Source organism: Equus przewalskii, chromosome 20, assembly GCF_037783145.1.
Source record: "Equus przewalskii isolate Varuska chromosome 20, EquPr2, whole genome shotgun sequence".
NCBI classification, from domain to species: domain Eukaryota; kingdom Metazoa; phylum Chordata; class Mammalia; order Perissodactyla; family Equidae; genus Equus; species Equus przewalskii.
This window is the reverse complement of record NC_091850.1, coordinates 10,492,257-10,515,009: the sequence shown is the minus strand read 5'-3', so window position 1 is coordinate 10,515,009 and position 22,753 is coordinate 10,492,257. Positions and strand designations below refer to the sequence as shown.

The window sequence follows — 22,753 nt, the reverse complement described above, 5'->3', positions numbered from 1 at the left end:
ATACACCCAGGAAAACTATAGAACTTCAGGGAAAGGAGAACCTGCTCTTAAAGGGCGCAAACACAGAGACTCACTTGACTCAGACACCAGCACAAAAACACCAGTTAGAAAAGCACATAGTCCATTGGTGAAAGAGACTCACTTACCAAACTCAGAGAATATCCCAGAGAGGCAGGAGGCAGCTGAACTGCTGCCCCCTCATCCCCCCAAGGACTGAGACACTGGTGGCGGCTGTGATCGTGACCTAGGTCAGCTGTGCTGACACACACACCAGCAGGCACCATTTGGAATCCCCTCCCAGCCTGTTAGCACAGGCGCCTGCCCCTCCCACTAGAGTACCTGAGACAATCAGCACACCAGGGGCTGGCCTTGCTGACCCACAAGCCCACAGCCAACTTGTCCCTGGGTCTCACAAAGAGCCAGACAGGATCTGCTCTGCCTACCACTGTGCCTGAAATGGTTGTGTGCCCCTGGCCACACAGCCAGCTCTGTGCTCAGGAGCTCTGTGCTCAGGAGGCCTGTGTGGTCTCAGAGCTAGCTAACAACAGTCATGCGCCAGGCAGCCAGCCTCACCAGAAGTCTGCCCCACCCACCAGCACCCCTGAGGCAGCCAAGCATGCACCCAGCCACACCAAGAGCCTGTAGCAGTTGTCTGCCCCCAGGCCTAGCATCTAGTGTGCCCTGACTCATGGACTGCCAGACCTTACAGGCAGCCATCCTGGGGGCTTGCCCCACCCAATAACGTGCCTGTGGCAGCTTTATGTGGTCAGGCCTCACAACCAGCCAGCCTGGGAGTCAGCCTACCCTACATGCATGCCCACAGCAATAGCAGTCCTGCCACAACAGAAGAGCACATGCAGCCCACAAAGGAGTTAGCTCTGGAGCATTTGGCATGGGTGATGAGAAGGGAGCACGTTGCTGGGCTCCATAAGACATCTCCTACATAAAGACACATTTCCAAGATTGGGAGATGTATCTGATCTACCTAATACATAGAAATAAGCACAGAGGAGTATGTTCCAAATAAAAGAACAAGACAAATCCTCAGAAAAAGGAGTAAATGAAACAAAACAATCTCTCTGATAAAGAGTACAAACTAATGGTGAAGAGGATGCTAACTGAACTGGGAAGAAGAATAGATGAACACAGTGAGAACTTCGACAAAGAATTAGAAAATATAAAAAAGAACTAATCAGAACTGAAGAATACAATAATGGAACTGAAAAATTCACTAGAGGGAATCAACAGCAGAGTAGATGACACAGAAGATGGATCAGCGATCTGAACAACACAGTAGAGGAAATCGCTCAAACTAAACAGAAAGAAGAAAACAGAATTAAAAAGAATGTGGATAATCTAAGGGACCTCTGGGAAAACATCAAGCATACTGACATCTGCATTGTAGGTGTCTCAGAAGGAAAAGAGAAACACAATGAGCAGAGAACTTATTTAAAGAAATAATAGCTGGAAATTTCCCTAACCTGGGGAAGGAAACAGACATCCAGGTACAGGAAAGAGAGAGAGTACCAAAGAAGATGAACCCAAAGAGGCCCACACCAAGACACCTTACAATTAAAGTGTCAAGAATTAAAGAGAGAATCCTAAAAACTGCAAGAGAAAACCAACAAGTTACATACAAAGGAACCTCCATTAAGATTATCAGCTGACTTCAGCAGAAACCTTACAGACGAGAATGGAGTGGCATGATATATTTAAAGTGCTGAAAGGAAAAAACCTGCAGCCAAGAACTCTGCCCAGCAACGTTATCATTCAGAATGGAGGGAGAAATAAAGAGTTTTCCAGACAAGAAAAAACTAAAGGAGTTCATCACCACTAAACTGGCCTTACAAGAAAAGGTAAAAGAGACTTTTAAGTGGAAAAGAAAAGACCAGAAATAGGAATAAGAAAATTATCAAAGAAAAAATATCACTGGTAAAGGCAAATATATAGTAAAGATAGTGGATTAACCACCTCTAAAACCAGTATAAAGGTCAAAAGACAAAAATACTGAAAGCATCTATGTCTATGATGAGAGGTTAAGGGACACACAAAATTAAAAGAGGTAAAATATGATGTCAAAATAAAATGGTTGGGGAGAGTAGAAGTGTAGGACTTTTGGGGCTGGCCCGGTGGCATATTGGTTAAGTTCGCATGCTCCGCTTTGGTGGCCCAGGATTCATGGGTTCGGATCCCCAGCACAGACTTGGACCTGCACACTGCTCATCAAGCCATGCCACGGAGGCATCCCACATGCAAAATAAAGGAGGATTGGCACAGATGTTAGCTCAGGGGCAGTCTTCCTAATCAAAAAAAAAAGGTGTAGGACTTTTAGTGTGAGGTTGAACTTAAGAGATCATCAACTTAATATAGATTGCTATTTACATAGGTTATTATATGTGAACCTTATGGTAACCACAAACCAAAAACCTATAATAAATACACAAACAATAAAGAGAAAAGAGCCCAAACATGCACTAAAGAAAATCATCAAATCACAGGGGAAGAGAGCAAGTAAAGAAGAAAGGAACAGAGAATAACTACGAAAGCACCCAGAAAAGAAGTAACAAAATAGCAATAAGTAGATACTTATCAGTAGTTACTTCAAATGTAAATTGATTAAATGCTCCAGTCAAGATGTTGGGTGGCTGAATGGATTAAATAAAAAACAAGACGTATATATATGCTGCATACAAGAGATATGCTTCATACCTAAAAACACTCACAAACTGAAAGTGAAAGGATAGAAAAACATATTCTACGCAAATGGAATCAAGGAAGCTGGTGTAGCATTACTTATATCAGACAAAGTAGACTTTTAAAACAAAAACTGTAATAAGAGACAAAGGACATTACATAACTTTTATAAAAGGAAAAATCCAACACAAGACTATTACACTTGTAAATATCTGTGCATCCAATCTAGGAGCACCTAAATACATAAAGCAAATATTAGCAAACATAAAAGGAGAGATTGACTGTAACCCAATAAGAGTAGGAGACTTTAACACTCTACTTATATCAATGCATAGATCATCCAGACCAATAAGGAAATATGAGCCTTAAATGACACATTAGACCAGATGGACTTAATAAATATATACAGAACATTCCATCCAAAAACTGCAGAATACACATTGTTTTTGAATGCACGGGGAACATTCTCCTGTATAGATCAAATATTAGGCCACAAAACAAGTCTCACTAAGTTTAGGAAGATTGAAATAGTATCAAGCATCTTTTCCAAACACAGCAGTATGAAACTGGAAATCAGCCAGAAGAAAACTGGAAAAGTCACACATATGTGAAGATTAAACATAATGCTACTGAACAACTACTGGGTCAGTGAATAAATTAAAAAAAAATACCTGTAGACAAATGGAAATGAAAATACAACATAGCCAAATTGGTGGGATACAGCAAAGGCAGTACTAGGAGGGAAGTTTATAGCAATACAGACCTACCTCAAGAAACAAGAAAGATCTCAAATAAACAATCTAACATTACACCCACAGGGACTAGGAAAAGAAGAATAAACAAAGCCCAAAATCAGTAGAAGAAAGGAAATAATAAAAATCAGAGTGGAAGTAAATGAAATAGAGATCAAAAAGTCAAAAGAAAAGATCAGTGAAACTAAGAGCTCATTTTTTGAATTGACAAACAAAATTGACAAACTGTTAACTAGACTCACTAAGGAAAAAGGGAAGACTCACATAAATAAAAGCAGAAATGAAAGACTAGAAATTACAATGGATAGCACAGAAATACAAAGGATTATAAGAGAATACTGTGAAAAACTACACACCAACAAACTGGATAACCTAGAAGAAATAAATAAATTTTTATAGCCATACAACTTTCCTAAACTGAACCAGGAAAAAATAGAGAATCTGAATAGACTGATCACTAGTAAAGAGATTGAGACAGTGATCAAAAACCTCCCAAAAGACAAAAGTCCAGGACCAGACAGCTTCCCAAGTGAATTCTACCAAACGTTCAAAGAAGATTTAATACCTGTCTTTCTCATACTCTTCCAAAAAATTGAAGAGGAGGGGACAGTTCCTAACTACGTTGCCCTGATACCAGAAAAGGACAACATAAAAAAAGAAGATTACAGGCCACTATCACAGATGAACATAGATGCAGAAATCCTCAACAAAATATTAGCAAACTGAATACAACAATACATTAAAACAATCATACACCATGATCAAGTGGGATTTATTCCAGGGATGCAAGGATGGTTCAGCATCTGCAAATCAATCAACATGATATACCACATTAACAAAATGAATAAAAACCACATGATCATCTCAATAGATGCAGAGAAAGCATTCAACAAGATTCAGCATCCATTTATGATAATAAAAACTTCCAATAAAATGGGTATAGAATGAAAGTACCTCAACATAATAAAAGGCATATATGACAAACCCACAGCTAAAATCATACTCAATGGTGAAAAACTGAAGGTTATCCTTCTAAGAACAGGAACAAGACAAGGATGCCCGCTTTCACCCCTCTTATTCAATATAATACTGAAAGTCTTAGAGCATTTAGGGAAGACAAAAGAAATGAAACATCCAAATTGGAAAGGAAGAAATAAAACTGTCACTAACTGCAAATGACATGATTTTATGTATAGAAAACCCTAAAGAATCCATCCAAAAACTATTAGAAATAGTAAATGAATACAGTAAAGTTGCACAGTACAAAATCAACATACAAAAATTATTTGTGTTTCTATACACTAACAATATAATAGCAGTAAGACAAATCAAGAATACAATCCCATTTGTAATTGCAACAAAAAGAATGAAATACTTAGGAATAAATTTAACCAAGGAAGCGAAAGATCTATATGCTGAAAACTATAAAACATTGTTGAAATAAATCAAAGATGCAAAGAGATGGAAAGATATTTTGTACTCATGAATTGGAAAAATCAACATAGTTAAAATGTACTACCTAAAGCAATCTACAGATTCAGTACAATCCCTATGAAAGTCTCAATGATGTTTTCCACAGAAATAGAGCAAAAAATCCTAAAATTATATGGAATAAGAAAAGACTCCAAATAGCCATAGGAATCTCGAGAAAAAAGAACAAAATTGGAAGCATCACACTCCCTCATTTCAAGGTATACTACAAAGCTGAAGTAATCAAAATGGCATGGTGCTGGTGGGAAAGCAGACACACAGATCAATGAAACAGAATTGAGAGCCCAGATATAAACCCATGTGCTCTTTGACATGGGTCTTACCGTTATATTTTTGAATATTGTGTCTCCTCAGGCAAAGGAAACAAAAGAAAAAACAAACAGATGGGACCATATCAAACTAAAAGCTTCTACATGGCAAAAGAAACCATGAGCAAAACAAAAAGCTTATCAATTGGGAAAAGATATTTGCAAATCACATATCCAGTAAGAGGTCAATATCCATAATATTTCAAGAACTCATATAACTCAACAAGAAAAAAACAAACAACCCGATTAAAAAATGGGCAGAGGATCTCAACAGATATTTTTCCAAAGAAGATATACAGATGGCCAACAGGCACATGAGAAAAGATGTTCAACTTCGCTGATTATTAGGGAAATGCAAATCAAAACGACAATGAGATATCACCTCATGCCCAATTATTAAAAAGACAAGAAATAACAAGTGTTGGAGAGGATATGGAGAAAAGGGAACCCTTATACACTGCTGGTGGGAATGTAAACTGGTGTAGCCTCTATGGAAAACATTATGGAGATTCCTCAAAAAATTAGAAATAGGACTACCATATGACCCAGCTATTCTATTCTTCTGGTTATTTATCTAAAGAACACAAAAACACTAATTCAAAAAGGTGCATGCACCCTTAAGTTCATTACAACATTATTCACAATAGCCAAGACTTGGAAACAAGCTAAGTGCCCATCAATGGATGAATGGATAAAGAAGATGTGGTCTGTATACGCAGTGGAATACTACTCAGCCATAAAAAAGGATGAAATCTTGCCATTTACAATAACATAGATGGACCTTGAGAATGGACATACTATTCTAAGCAAAATAAGTCAGTTGGATAAAGCCAAATACCATATGAATTCACTCATCTGTGGAATATAACAACAACAAGCAAACACTTAGACACAGAGAATAGATTAGTGATTACCAGAGGGGAAGGGGAGAGCAGGGAGGGTGAAAGAGGTAAAGGGGCCCTTTTGTACCCTGATGGATGGCAACTAGACTTTTGGTGGGGAGCACAATGTAAGTCTATACAGAAGTTGAAATAAGATGTACAGCTGAAATTTATATTATGTTGTAAATCAATGTTACCTCAATAAAAAAAAAATAAGAAAAAGGAAAGCTTTTGTTATAGAAACTATCCAGGTATTATTTATTTTATAATTTTCTTTCAACTTAAACCAGAATTCATTTCTTCCCCACCACTTTCTTACCAAGCTGGAAGAAACTGTGGTGAAGAAACTGATGAGTTTCTTAACCCTAGTCAAAATGACTTTATGTCATTGTGTGACTTAATTAGAGTTACATTTACTTTCACATACAAACAGTAGATCCTTGTTCAATAGCAGTTGTCAACTGAGTATTATTTTGCCCTCCAGGGGACCTACAGCATTGTCTGAGAACATTTTTTATTGTCACAAGGCTAAGAAGTGCTACTGGCATTTAGTGGGTAGGAGCCGAGGATGCTGCTAGACATCCTGCAATACTCAGGATATGTAGTTGTTTTATTTCTCTGAACAGTGGGTAGTTTCAGGAGTGTCAGTCAATAAACATTTAAGTGCCTACTATGTGACAAAGTAGCAGCAGAGCTATAGAGGACCTAGTATGCCATATGGTGAGTGTGGTAGGCAGAACAATCCCTTTCATCTCCTAATCCCTGGATCCTATGAATATATTGTTTCCTGTGAATACATTTGGTTACAGGCCACAGTGGCATTAAGGTTGCTAATCAGCTGATCATAAGGGAAGTTCTCCAAGTGGGTCACATGTAATCACAGAGTCCTTCTTTAGTGGAAGAGGGAAGCAGAAGAGAGGATCAGAATGATGCACTGTCAGAAGGACTCAACCTGCTGTTGCTTTGAAGATGGAGGAAGAGGGCCTGTAGAAGCCGGAAAAGGCAAGAAAACAGATTCTCCCCTAGAACCTTCAGAAAGGAAGGTGGCACTGTGGAATACCTTGATGTAGCCCAGTGAGACTGCTCTGGACTTCTGCAGAACTGTAACATCATAAACTTGTGGTAGTTACAGCAGCCATAGAAAGCTAGGAATTTAAATTTTATTTGGTAGAAATAGGGAGCCATCAAAAAGTTGTCATCAGAGTGACATGGTCAGATTTGTGTTATAGAAAAGATTGTTGTACAACCATATTCTACCATGAATTTGCTTATTCATCCACTGTGACTGCGTAAATAACAGTGGACCATGAATCTTTAGATACCATTTGAAACTGAATTTTGTACACCCTAAATTCCAGAAATATTATGCCTGTGTTTTCATAGTTATATCCACATTTCATGGGTAGAAGACTTTGTTTACTGATAACTGTTTCTTCTCTTTCTTTTGAACTAAAGTTGTCTGTATAGGTCTTTGACTCACAATTCCTTAGCATATTTCACATATGAGTTTTATAGATGTTCATTTGCTTTTCTTTAAGAAAATGAACATTATGTAATATGACTGATTGTTACACTATAGGCTCTCTTCATTGTTTCCTTTGTACATTTCCACAAATTCCAGAATTGTTAACCATGAAGTCTCTCCATTAGTCCTTAGCTTTTATCATACCTGACAAGCTACCACATTTGGGGCTCAGTGCACCAAAAATCCCCATGGATTTTTTTTAATTCAACAGCTATAGATGCATGTTACAAATAGTTCTGTCTTTGGTAAACAAAATTGTGTTCTTTTCAGAAAATCATAATGCATCCTGTGTTTTTACCATTTAGTATAAAAAATTTTATTACACCACTAATTTTCATGTTACCTTACCCTCCCACCCCTTAATGCATTTTGCGTATAAGGACCATGATTTATTTCATCTTTGAATCCCTGCACTTAGACTAGTACAAAATGGATTCTCAATAACTTTTCATTGAATTAGATGCTAGTGGTAGCAAATTTCTTAAATCCACAAGTCAGTAGTCAACATGAGCTATCTACTGGAGATTTGGGTGACCTGTGTTGAGGAAAGATCTGACCTTTGGTAACGGGTGTTGACTAGTTACTTTGTAATTGATTCTAAAACTCTGCTATTCTCATTTCATTGTAAATTTATTCCTTGAACAAAAAACAAGTGTAATTCTCAGAGATTGATACAGCTCATTTATCGTCTTAGATCCAGAGGATAATATAGATATTCTCATTGTAGTTACTCGATTTTTATGTGAACCAAATGTTGATAGGCTTAGTTCTCTAAGACTTAAGTAAACTTTGATGATGAAAGGTAAGAGTGGAACAGATGTTTTGAAATGCTTGAGTTGTGTTATTTTCTAAATACTTGTCATAGTGTTATATCTTTGTTAATCACACTGCTGTTCTTTTTTGAGAGTTTTCTGTATGACTTCCACAGATAATTCAGTAGTGCAGACACTGCTGTGGAGTGGTTCCTTTGTTTTGTGTCAAGCCTGCCTACTAAAATAAATATGCAATGTATTTTAAATCATGCATGAGATCATTTCAAGTACTCCAGCAAATTTAGGTTAAACAGCCATAGAACAGTGTTACCCTTCCCAGAAATAGTGTTAATTCAGGTCTTAAAATATTACAATTTCTCTAACAGTTTTCCTATATCAGCAGATGGTCAAGATGGGAAATTTTCATCCCCCCCATTCATTTCCATCGTATTCTGTCATTTTTGTAAATTGTTGATGGTTCTATGTTTAGAATTACTATAAGTCTAGGTTTAGAATTACATAAATTACCATTTAATGAAATGGTAATCTCAGGTTTTGAAATAGATTGAGGGCACTGACTGACTCCTTCTTAAACTTTCTTGCCTTCATTGGTTCACTTTTCCCATTTCCTATTTATAGCACTTACACTTTTAAATCCTTTACCTGACAGCACATTTTATCAAGAAACTCAAGATTCTCATAAGATTTGCTCAGTGATCTCACTTCTTGGAACCACAGAAGCAATTGGAGCAGTGAGGAGATATAAAGGAGCAGGTGTTTCCTGTAGATGGCTTACACTTGTGATGATATAGTCCTTTATAATAAGGTTATAGGCAGAAATAAACAATATTCATAAAACTCAGATAGCATATCCAAAGGTGACATTTAGATTGCAAATAGATATCTTATCTGATTCTTCCTCACTGTTTCTCTTTATTCTCTTTCCATTCTCTGTATCACCTGGAAACTACGTATAATTGGATCAATGTATTACGGCACATATTTGGTTTTATAGTATATTCTCTTATAGAATAGACAAACATGAATCTTAATATTTCTGAGAAGGAAGTGGTAGAATCAGAGGCATTGCTGAGTAGTAACATGTTTAGATATTTAGCAGGCTGTTGTTTTCTAATATAATAACATTGATAGCACACCCCTAAATATCCTATTATACTTTGTTATATAGTCATTTTACTTTGATGATGGTAAGATGAAGGAAGGATGACATCTTTCTTTTATTTGTTAATTGGGTTATGTATTAAAACTGATTTTTTTTTTAATGTAAAGAAGTAACACCGTTGCTGGAAATTGAATGGAGATAGTCCTTAATTTACCTCTAAAATTGTTTTATAGTAGAAATGCTCAAACAAACACATAAAGGGTCATTTCAAAAGGCAGCATATTTTTATAGGATTTTTAAAATGCACCTATGATCATAACATTTTTATTGGTGTCAAATTTATCTTATTTTCCTACACATTTCCATTTTGCAATATCACATCATCCCCGTGGCCTTCTGAGTGAGCTGATGTAAGGGTAGCCTATGGTAGTCTTGTGATCCTGTATGTTTAGTTGAACCTAAGATGATCTCCTATTGGGTGTGTGGTGACAAATCTGAATAATATAATCAGTTAACTTAATTTACTAGCTATGAATAAAAATTCTACCCTATCAATAGAACATACATTTTTTAAATGTTCATGAAACACTTATAAAAAGTGAGCATATCCCGGACTTAGGAAGAAAACCTCTAACTCCTCAGAGTAGAAATAGTACAGGTCATATTCTCTGACTACAATGAAGTTAAACCAGAAATTAAACAAAGATTGAGAAAAATATTGGTCACGTCAAGTTTTTAAAACAGTATTTTAAAGAAGAAGCTTGCAATTTAGTCTTAGGTGACATACCACAATGAGATTGTTACACATAAAAACATATGAGTACAACTAAATTATTCATAGCCTTAAGTGATTGTATTATCAAACACGAAAGAATGAAAATTAATGAACTCAGAACTCGTTTCAAGATATGAGTTAAAGAAAAAAAGTCAACCTTAGGAAAGCTAGAACCCCATGTGGTGATTCTGCCAGATGCTAAGTCTGTTTATTTCAGTTATGCATTCTGAAACTTGGAAATACCCACAGGATGGGCAACCCACCAGGCCCATTGTGAGATGGACCTGAGCTCAAACGCCGTGGCTTACCTGACCTCCATAAGCCCCTACTCTGGTGTCCCACTACCACGGGGTGGGGGAATGAATAGAAGTGTACAATATTAGGGATAAAGACACATAGAATATAACTTCAGGGATTATGCATGCAACTTTTGGCTAATCAAGGGTAAATCTTGTCAGAATGGACAATTTTTTTTTTTTTTTTTTTTGAGGAAGATTAGCCCTGAGCTAACATCTGCCACCAATCCTCCTCTTTTTGCTGAGGAAGATTGGCCCTGAGCTAACGTCTGTGCCCATCTTCCTCTATTTTATATATAGGATGTCTGCCACAGCATGGCTTGATAAGCAGTGGTTAGGTCTGCGCCTGGGATGCGAACCAGCAAACCCTGGGCTGCCGAAGCAGAACACAAGAACTTAACCGCTATGCCACTGGGCTGACCCCCAGAATGGACAATTTTTTTTAAAAGTGTAAATTACTGAAAAATAAAAAACATAAAAACCAATGTAGGACCAGGTAGAAATAGGTTTATAACCATGGAAGAAACGTTTTAAATTGCCTCCCCACTCCTCCAAAAAAAAAAAAAAAAAAAATCCTCCCTCAGTAATGTTTCTTATTTGCTCATTTTACAAGCAGTTTTACTGGCATATACTATCAATTTTTTTTAAAAAATAAGTAGTCCTGGGGCTGGCCCCGTGGCCGAGTGGTTAAGTCCGTGCGCTCCGCTGCAGGCGGCCCAGTGTTTCGTTGGTTCGAATCCTGGGCACGGACATGGCACTGCTCATCAAACCACGCTGAGGCAGCATCCCACATGCTACAACTAGAAGGACCCACAACGAAGAATACACAACTATGTACTGGGGGGCTTTGGGGAGAAAAAGGAAAAAATAAAATCTTTAAAAAAAAAATAAATAAATAAGTAGTCCAATCCATTTAATTTTACTAATGACATCCTTTCGGCTGACTTCCCTCTCTCCCTTATTTCTTCTTTCTTTCTCCTTTTTTTCCCCTTAATTCCTTCCTGAAAGGAAAATGAAATCCCTCCTTTTATGCTGTCAAATTTTAAGGAACAGATAATGCTATGCTAGCTCAACTATTCTAGAACCTAGAAAACTGTGGGAACTGTAAGGAACACAATAAAAAAGAAAATAGTAAGTTTTTTAATTTATAAAAATAGTTGCAAAAATATAAATCACCATTAGCAAATTAAATCCAGTGTTAAATTCAGCATTTGTTCCTGGTAAAATTTCTTAGTGAAATAGGAATAGAATAGTATGCCTTTAAGATGATCTAAAAAAATAGCTATTTGAAACTAAGCACAAACATACCACTAGATAGTGAATGATCTAAATGCCAGAGAATGCCATCTTCTCTAACAGACTACTGGAATCTCAGCTTAATGTAATTGTTTATTTCTTTCTCAGGAAAAGCACAAAAAGGAGAGGGTTAGGAGTGGGTGTGTAATTCACAGTTGTTCAGGGGTGATCCAGATGTATTGACGCCATCTTGGCTTCTGTCTAATTGGAAGGCAGGAACAAGAATGAATAGGAGTAGTTTAAGAGTCAGACTGGGCAGTGACATGTATCTTTTCTGCTCACATTCCGTTGACTGGGAAATGTGCTCTATTTGTCTACCTGGGAAGAAAAGTAAGAAGGTTTGGTGATAGTGTGTCACGTATAGGATGGTGAACTTAATTGATGAGTGTTGTGTGTGTTCTGACTGCTCCACTGACTGGCTGTTTCCTGGTCTCTCTTCCTCTCCTTAGGCCTCCCTGTCCCCTGGGACACAACAATATTGAAATTAGGCTAATTAATAACCCTGCAGTGGCCTCTAAGTGTTCAAGCAAAAGCAAGAGTCACATGTCTCTCACTTTAAATCAGAAGCTAGAAATGATGAAGCTTAGTGAGGAAGGCATGTTGAAAGGTGAGACAGGCTGAAAGCTAGGCCTCTTGCCCCTAACAGCCAAGCTGTGAATGCAAAGGAAAGTTCTTGAAGGAAATCAAAAGTGCTGCTCCAGTGAACACAAAAATGATAAGAAAGCAAAAAAGCTTTATTGCTGATTTGGAGAAAGTTTTAGTGGTCTGGATAGAAGGTCAAACCAGCCACAACATTCCTTTAAGCCAAAGCCTAATCCAGAGCAAGGCCCTAACTCTCATCAGTTCTCTGAAGTCTGAGAGAGGTGAGGAAGCTGCAGAAGAAAACTGAAGCTGGCAGAGGTTGGCTTCTGAGGTTTAAGGAAAGAATCTGGCTCCATAACATAAAAGCACAAGGTGAAGCAGCCAGTGCTGCTGTAGAAGCTGCAGCGAGTTCTCCAGAAGATCTGGCTAAGGTAATTCATGAAGGTGGCCACACTAAACAATAGATTTTCAATGTAGACAAAACCGTCTCATATTGGAAGAAGATGCCATCTAGGACTTTCACAGCTAGAGAGAAGTCAATGCCTGGCTTCAGAGCTTCAAAGGATAGGCTGACTCTCTTGTTAGGGGCTAATGCAGCCAGTGACTTTAAGTTGAAGCCAGTGCTCATTTACCATTCTGAAAATCCGAGGGCCGGTAAGCATTCTGCCAGATCTACTCTGTCTGTGCTCCGTAAATGGAACAATAAAGCCTGGATGACAGCACATCTGCTTACATCATGGTTTGCCAAATATTTAAGCCCACTGTTGAAACCTACTGCTCAGAAAAAAAAGATTCCTTTCAAAGTATTATTGCTCATTGACACTGTACGTGGTCACCCAATATAGCCTTACAAAGTGTGTTTCTTAAGTGATAAGACTTGAAAGTTGATGTTATATTGCTGATGGTTCCATTTCCTCCTTAGGATTCCTTATTGTGAGTTTGAAATGAAATAATATGTGAAGGACCTAGCCTGTGCCTTGCTTGTGGTTGTAGTTTAGTAAATGTAAAATTTAATATTTTGATTACTGTTTAAGTACTCTGATGAAGAGCATTTCATACTGAAACAAATATGAAGAAATAAGCAGATGTTCTGTTGCTCCGATTTGGACTTGAAATAATTACTTAGGCTCATTGTTTAAATTGTGCATTTCTCTCAAGCTTACTTTGCAAAGATTAGAAACACCTTATGATGAAAGGCATAACCAGAATAAAACTGAAGCTAGAGTAAAAATACCCAGCTAGTAATGGTCTAGGACTGATGGAGAGAAAAATAAGTATATCGGGGCTGGCTTGGTGGCATAGTGGTTAAGTTCGCATGCTCCACTTCAGTGGCCCAGGGTTTGCAGGTTCAGATCCCAGCTCAGACCTAGCACCACTTGTCAAGCCACACTTTGGCAGCACCTCATAAATAAGATAGAGGAAGACTGGCACGGATGTTAGCTCAGGGCCAATCTTCCTCAACAAAAACAAACAAAAGAATTATATCAGAAAACCTAGGTCACAAGCTAATTGCTAAATTGGAATTTCAGTTTTTGTCACTGAGATGTGTATGTGCTGTCGTTTTTCTTAAAGTGGATTTTCTGCCAAGTTGGAGGTTTTTGGGGACATCAGAAGCTAGGAGAAGTTTGTTTCTTTTTTTGCAGGGGAAGATTCATCCTCAGCTAACGTCTGTTTCTAGTCTTCTTCCTTTTTTTTTTTCCTTTTTCCCCCCTAATGTCTCAGTACATAGTTGTGTATAGTTGTAAGTTCTTCTGGTTCTTCCATGTGAGATGCCGCCACAGCATGGCTACTGACAGACAGGTGGTGTGGTTACATGCTCAGGAACTGAACCTGGGCTCCTGAAGCGGAGTGTACCGAACTTAGACCTCTAGTCCATCAGGATGTTTGTGTGCTGTCATTTGTCTCTCATGCAGTCTGGATCTCAGTCTCTCTAGACATAGCAGTGTAAAATAGCTCCTTTACTTACTGGCTCAGCAGATAGAAATTATAGTCTAAATTCCTCAAAGGACAGCCGTAACAGTGATGATGAAAAGTCTCAAGTGGCTCCTTGGAATCTGAGTTTCACACTGGGTGTAACTAGTGACTGAATTCGCATCGCCAAGCCCTGCTGGTGAGGTGGGTTCTGGTTGGCATCTGCAGGACTGCAAACTCCTGGTTAAGCCACTGAGTTGGGAGAGTTTATACCCAAAGATGTTAGGAATGTACATGTTTAGATATATTTTAGAAGTTGACAGTTACCTACAGTGAAATAATTAGAGGTCAAAAAAGAAGAGAATTTTAAACCAAAGATATTTTAATCAAACTAAGGAATTTTTGAAGACCACATGGTTAAATACATTGTTGTAGGCAAATTTTCCTTTAAGATTTTTGGTCTTCTGCGTAGCTAGTGTGTTTAAACATAATCTACCAAGTTTCATGGAAAGTATATTATTATTCTTAAGATCTGTATTTTTCTATGGTAGGAAATTTTTTCTCTTTAGCAAAATTCTATCTGAGATAACTTTACAGTAATTTTGAAAAATTATCATGAGGTATTTGGAGGCTTAAAAAGTGAACAGTGACATGATATACCACATAACCTAGGAAAATGAAAGATTCACCTTGGCCAGATTCCTGCTGGGTGAAATTGCTGATGAATGCAGTGAAATATTTTTTAGTTTTAAGGAATAAAAATCTCTCAAAGAACAAGAAATATACATCCTGGTGAGTAGCACCCCAGGAGCCACAATCTTGTACCAGCTTTAAAGACTAAACACCTTACAGGTTGAAGCATGTGTCAGAGGCTCTAATTACCGACAGAGGGACCAGAGCCATTCTGTCTTGGAGTAATAATTTCTGAACCAAGGAATACTGAACTGCTTGCTTATTCACATCCAATGTGTGGACTTGGAAGTGAGTCAGGCTGTTAGCACTTCATTTATCTGGCATTGCCCTGGAGTCAGGAATTCTGGGAAATTATCTTCTGCTAATAACTGATACCTATAGTAAGATTCCTAATTTTATCTTAACCATTTTAATGGAAGTGTTTCTTATATGATCATGTACTTCCTCGAAAGGCAAGAGTAGGGGTTAGGCATATGGAAGTAATGGGAAGAGAACAAAACCAGGAATTTGGAAATCTGTATTCTAGTTCTACTGATGTCATTAACTTGAGAACAATCAACCTTGGATGTCACTTAAAGCCTGGGGATATCGGTTTTTCTCATTTTGAGAATGAACTTGCCAGCCTTGCTGCTTAGACATTCTGTAACTGAACAGTTGTGTAAGCCAGTTGAGGTGTCCAGGGCAGCTTGTTTTCACACCAAATGGCCACAGAGGGATGTACTTTTTTAGTTTCTAGTCTGTGTTTTAAAATTTTGTTTGTTGTAGAGTCTCTTGTCTATTTTTGCTTTTGTTGACTGTGCTTTTGGTGTCATATCCATGAAATCATTGGCAAGGCCAATGTCATCAAGCTTTTCCCTGTGTTTTCTTCTAGAAGTTTTACAGTTTGAGGTCTTATGTGTAAGTCTTTCATTCATTTTGAGTTGATTTTTGTGTGTGGTGTAAAAGAAGGGTTTCATTCTTTTGCATGAGGATGTCCAGTTTTCCCAGCACCATCTGTTGAAGAGACTGTTCTTTCCCCATTGTATATTCTTGGCTCCCTTGTTGAAGATCAGTTGGCTATATGTGTCGTATTTGTTTGTGGGCTCTCTATTCTGTTCCATTGCTCTTTTTCTTTTTCTTTTTTTTTCCTGAGGAGTCTTTGCCCTGAGCTAACATCTATTGCCAGTCTTCCTCTATTTTGTATGTGAGCCACCACCACAGCATCGCCACTGACCAGTAGTATAGGTCTGTGCCCAGGAACTGATCCTGGGCTGCCGAAGCAGAACACACCGAACTTAATCATCAGGCCACCAGGGCTGGGCCCTCCATTCCTCTTTATATTCAACATAGTACTGGAAATCCTAGTCAGAGCAATTAGGTGAGAAAAAGAAATAAAAGACATCCAAATCAGAAAGATGAAAGTAAAATTGTCTCTCTCTGCAGATGACATGATCTTATATATAGAATACCCTAGAGACGTCATAAAAAACTACTTAAACTAATAAACGAATTCAGAAAATTGCAGGATAAAAAATCAAAATACAAAAATCAATTGTGTTTCTATAAGCTAATAAACTATCTGAAAAAGAAATTAAGAAAACCATCCTATTTACACTAGCATCAAAAAGAATGAAGTAACTTTGGCATAAACTTAACTAAGGAACTGAATGACTTGTATGCTGAAAACTACAAAACATTGATGAAAGAAATTAAAATGTAAACAAACAGAAAGATATCTGTGTTCATGGATTGGAAGATGTCCATACTACCGAAAGCAATCTACAGATTTAGTGCAATCCCTATCAAAATCCCAATGGCATTTCTTACAAAAATAGAAAACACAATTCTAAAATTCATACGGAACCACAGAAAACCTTGAGTAGCCAAAAGAGTCTTGAAAAAGAACAAAGCTGAAGGCGTCACACTTCCTGATTTCAAAATATATTATGAAGCTGCAGTAATTAAAATAGAATGACAGACAACCTTTTTATTTTGGAATAGTTTTAGGTTTATAGAAAAGTAGCAAAGATAGTACAGAGTAGTCCCTTGTGCCCATTTCCCCTATTGTACATTACCATGGTACATTTATCAAAGCTGAGAAACCAACATTGGTATATTATTAACTAAACTCCAGACTTTATTTAGATTTCACCAGTTTTCCAGTAATGCTCTTAGTTACAGGATTCAATCCAGAATAACACACATTGCATAAAGCCTGGGTCTGGTTTGAATAGTTGTCTGTCTCTTCCCATTATTTCCAAGATTTCTATATTGTCAACTGAGCCTCAATATTGCTGCCTTTGTTTTTCCTGTAGTAGTTTTTTATCTCCTCAAATTTGTGCATCTAAGCAAACCTCATCTAAGCAAAGATAATCATATTTGTTAGAAATGTGTGGAAAAAGAAGAGTAATTTCTGATTTTTAAGATTCTGCTGTGAATAATTTGTTTGGGCAAATAGGTACCAGACTATTTTCATCATTCACCTTTGGAGTTAATTCCTTGCCTCCCAGAGTGTATTCTTGGTGAGTGAGCTTGCCAGATTGCTCAGCTCTCTGATGTGTGACCTGTTGCTCTCCATGTCCCCCAATGATAATGTCTTGCAAAACTCTAACATCACAACGAGAATATTGACATTAGTAAGGGTCAAGATGCAGAACATTTTCGTCACCACAGAGACCCCTCAAGTTGACCTTTTATCATTAAACCCACTTTCCTTCTGCCCCTGCATCCCCCCCGCCCTCCACCTTTGGTGACACAAGTGATTTTCCTTTGAAACTTAGTCATTTTTAGTATTATGTTATGAGACATAATCTCATTTAAATCTTCTGTTTTAGCCAGCTTCTTTTGATACTACTCTGTCAGGAGAAGTGGGTATGCCACTTTGTTACTGCCAGGTGGATGTTGAAGGCCAAGTTCCCCGCTAGGCCTCCACTGATACCTCCTGGGTGAGGAGGGGAGAGTCTGGGCTCCCCAGGGGTCTCCACAGACACCAGTGTGGCGTGGGTGGGTCGAATCCTTGTAACAGCCCATCATGATTGGGGTTGGGGCCATAGTTTATTTTGTGGTGTTGGCTGAAATATTGTCTAAAAGTTTTCTGTCCTGCTCTGTGGTTCCTTTCCTGGTCCTTTGGCTAGAGAGAAGACTTTTTTTGGAGGTTTTTGGTCTGTGCTCATTGGTGTTTCCAGGTTGCTGGCTTCTCCAGCCCCAAATCTGGGATATATGAAGCAAGAGGAAAGCAAGGGCATTCAGCATCGTGTTGTTCCTTGGGCGCTGGGGTCCCTGGTCAGTCTGCCTTCTTCTCTCCACCTTTTAGAGTCTTCTTATGTTTGTGTTATATATAATGTCCAAGGGTTTTAGTTGTATTGAGCTGAAAGAATTATAAATAGCATTTTACTGTATTATTTTGGAAGTAGAAGTCTGTTTCACACCTTCTTTTGCACTATATTTTTTCCAACAGCAGATTTATCTTCCTAATTATAATTTACTTACTACATTAGAAAAGTAATTATTTTCTCAAGAACATACCACCTGGTAAACATGGTAGGCATTCTGCATTTTTTCACATTAAATGAGATAATTAAGTTATTTATGTTAGGTGGGCATTTGTGTGAAAGTAATAGTTAAGTTCTTTGCAAAAGCTGTCAGTGACTTCAGTGTCTCTTAATTCTGGTAACTAAAGGCACTATTACATTCAAAGAAATGGCCTCTGGGTTTTTAGTGGATATGCAGCAATGATTCTTCTTTAGAGAATCGTTTGGTCAATATATTTCATATATCTCTTCAAAAGAAGGCATTGACGGCTATGATTAATGAATGTCTACCACAAGCCAAAATAGGCATTTATTTGTCAACGTGTTTATTTAACTAAGAAAAGTTGATGTTTTTAAAAAGATTTTTTAAGGTGTGTACTTGGAGAGTGTGTCTTTCTCCTTCCTTCTCCCCTCCACAACTCTCCTTCCAAAGGAGATTAATGCTTTTAATCTCCGCATGACTGATCAATATACTTTCAAAAGTATTGTACTGATGTAGTGTTACGCCAGATGTGCTGGGTTTTAGTATGGTGATATTTTCTTTTTTATTCTGTTAGAGATTAAAGTGTAGAGATGAGATAAGTTAACTGTTTACAGTTTCTTGTAGCAGATTGAAACAGCATTTAAACTATACACTTCAGCTTCATTTCAGTAGTTGGAGTAACTTGAACATCAATTTCAAGCTCAACTGCTTTTCATTCATATTGTAGCAGATGGTTTTAGTTACAGATAATTCACAGTGTTTCAACAATGTCCACATCCTCTTTGGTGCGAGGTCTATTTCTTAGTAATTAAAATAATATTACACATTACTGCTTGTTGCTTAAGAGCACATATTTTTAAATGTTCAGCTTCTGTTTCTATGCGTTTTGTAGGATGGTATCTCCAGGCTTGTGGACATAGGGCTGGGCTTTCTGTCGTCACTTCTCTTTGGTGTTCTTTGTCCTGTTCGTCTTCCAGGGAAATAACTATTGAAGTTACCCGTGGATTTATCATGTAACTCTGGAATGGTGACCTAAGGGGTTTAATTTCAAATTCATGCCACCTATGTCTCTGCCTCTCAGTTACGTTTTCCATTCGTGGTCATTAATTGCTCGAACAGCAGATGTGGTTCAGCTACTTCATTTGCCTGGAATAAAACCGAGTATCAATAAGGAAAGAAAAGACTTTCTGTGTAGCCATATTGGGCACAAAAGCTCATGCACTTTATTTAAAACCTTGCAGATGTTCAGCTTTATTGATAATGAGAGAAATGTACAGCTTAAAGCCATGGTGTGTTATTTTTCACTGTTATAAAGAATTTAAATAATGATAACACCAGTGGTAACAACAATATCACAAGCCTAAAACTCTTGTACCTTTTAAATTGGTACAAACCCTAGGAAAAACAACTTGATAATATGTATCAGAAGTCATAAAATTGTCCATGCTCTTTAGTATAGTAACTCTTCTGAGATAAGAGATATCCTAAGGGAAGAATCTGAAATGCAGAGGAAAGGCTGTGTATATGTAGTAACGTGGAACAGTGTTTATGAGAGATTATTCAGCAAAATCATAGCTAAAATTGTATTTAAACTGTACCATAATCACTTCAGTGTGCCTATAACAAAACAAATTATGACATAAATAGATTCCGAATTCTTAAAGTTAGAGTAGAATTTTTTTGTGATAATATAAATGCAAAGAACAGTACTGCTTGTGAATGTATGTGTGTGTGTGTATGTACGTGCCACAGGCATCGGAAAGACAAAAGAGTCAAAATATTTTCTTGTTGTGTTAGTAGTATTATCTTTAGGAAGTGGAGTTGTGTGTTATTTTTAATTGTAATTTTTTTGTTTTCCAAATATCCCTATAGGGGAGGAGGAGTACATGCTTGTTTATCTATTTATTTTTATTTATCTTTTTATTTTTTTAACCAGAAGAAGGTACCGGAATGGAAATAGGATGGTGGGGCAAGCAGTGTGCTCTGGCAGTCCTGAGGGCGTCACTGAGCTGCCAGAGTAGACTGCCTCACCTTCTAAGGAGAGCCCGTGTGCAAATGCTCTTCAGCATGTTCTCTTCCTTTTAGGATACTTTCTGCCAGGTTTTGATGCTTTTTTACATGGGTGAGCTTTCAGCTGTTGAGAAATTCAGCTAATCAGACAAGTTATGTTCCTAGGCCCTGGGGAACTGAGGTTAGACTAATTGAATGAAATTTTCGTTGACGAACTTTCCCACAATGAGGCTGTTTGAGAATCCCTTATAAGAAGGGATGCAAAAGCGGTTTTGTTGCTGAGGAAGAGATTACAGAGACTTGTGGTCACACCTAAGAGGGACGTGTCTTGCTTCTTTGACACTGTGGCTGCTCTCTGCCCCACAGCTGGCCCTGAAGGACCCGGTGCACACGGTGTCACTGCAGCAGTTCACCTACGAGAAGCTCAAGGCTCAGCAGGAGCTCCTGGGAGAGCAGGCCTTCCAGCCCCTCATGGAGACGGTGGACACAGAGATCGTCACCCAGCTCCAGGAGTTTCTGCAGGGCTTCTGAGAGCACGTGCCCTGTGGCTGCCCCCCTTCTGAAGCAATCCAAGGATCCCAGCCTGCCATCTGTGTGTGAGCACCTGCCGAGACGACGAAACCCCTGCGTATGAAAATAAAGAAGCCAAGACAACACATTTTTTACTACAAAATTCAGCAAATACATGTAAATCCCGCATAACTAAATTCACAAACCTAAATCCTCAAAAGAATTTAATTTTATATTTACGAGGGGCCCTGTGTTTACTAGAGATAGATTTGATGGCACTAGCTGCTTAGTTTCCTGTTAAGAGAAGAAACTGTTTGATTACCTTTTAATCATGTGCTCTTAACACTTGAGAAGATGAAGGTTAATCCTGAGATGTTTTTCTGCAACCAAAATTACTTAAATTTGGCTGCCTTATTCCTTTTTTAAGCTAATGAAACTACAGGTTTGAAAAATGACAAAGCTGTTCAGATGATGCAATTAAAGAAAATTGTACACCAGGCAAAAATATATAAATAGTGACAAATAGACAGTTCTGGCAAAGGAGTTGCTTTCCTCTGACATAGAAAACATGTTTTATCAGACGGATGCTTTTATTTTCATTCTAGTAATTTGATACAAGAATTAGTAAAGGGATTTTTTTCTCGTTTCATTTTCAGTAATTATACTTAGTCTTTCGATGCACATTGTAAGGCTACAGAAGTGAACCTGTGGTACTGCAGTACCAGGTGGAAGACCTCTGGTGGTATTTTGGTCCTAGTTCCTTTGTTACTCCCAAAGGCCAGGAGTCCTGTGCGCACCGAGATGCACCGGGCCACCCTCAGACCCCCGGTGCTGTGGCGTGGCCGTGACCGGCTATTCAGCACTTGCCCATCTTGGGTTCCTCAGGACGGGAGGGCATCAGCCTCACTGTGGGTGCACCCAGGAGGGCCCAGCAGTCCCCAGGGTACCAACACTGATGTGACAAGTCTTCCATTCTTATTCCTCCAACGTGCAGTACCGAAAAAGGGGAAAAAGGAGAAAATAAAGCCTTACTTTGTTTTACTTGCCATTTATTGTAAGGAACCTTTAAAGCATTTTTAAGGAAATATTCAAAGCAAGGTTGGAAATGTCTGATCTTTCTATAGAAAGTTGGGTACAGTATGTAACTGCGGGAAACCCACTGCCCCTTTGTAAGCTGTGGAACCCAAAATGTGTGGAAATATTTGATGTTTTCAGCAAGAGAAAGAAAATATGGTCCAAATTAAATTTTCCAAAGATACCTCACATTTGACTGATTTGTCTGATTGTTTTCTCTGCCCCACAAGAAATGAGTTCATGAAATTGCCCAGTGCATTTGAAAGGTAAGTTTTCTTTCATGCTGTGGCGTTGGCTGGCTGAGTAGGTGGCAGTGCTGCACGTGCAAGTCCTAGTTACCTTTTCAGTTTCTCTTTTCGTTTAGAGACTAAAAGCTTCTTTAATACAATATTTCTTTATCATTATTATTCAGTCCTCAAGGCTGATCTAAGAAGAAGAATTACTTTTTGTTGACTTAATTATTTTCATTTGAGGCACTTAGTCCCATTATTCTTATCAGAAATTCTCAAACATGCTCCAGTTTTCCAGCTACGGTAAAATACTCGTCCTTTCCATTCCTGATAGATTTCGTTATAGTGTTATAGCAAA

At 38.0% G+C, this 22,753-nt stretch overlaps 1 protein-coding gene across 1 annotated transcript in view; it reads left to right on the top strand.

Moving 5' to 3' along the window:
* Positions 1 to 22,354, top strand: part of IPO11 (importin 11) — a 230,444-nt gene extending 208,090 nt beyond the window's left edge. Inside the window, exon 30 of the mRNA XM_008527674.2 lies at positions 20,948 to 22,354. Coding sequence (XP_008525896.1) covers positions 20,948 to 21,112 — 165 coding nt within the window. The 3' untranslated portion in view covers positions 21,113 to 22,354. The remainder of the gene's footprint in view (positions 1 to 20,947) is intronic.
* Positions 22,355 to 22,753: the final 399 nt, after the last annotated feature.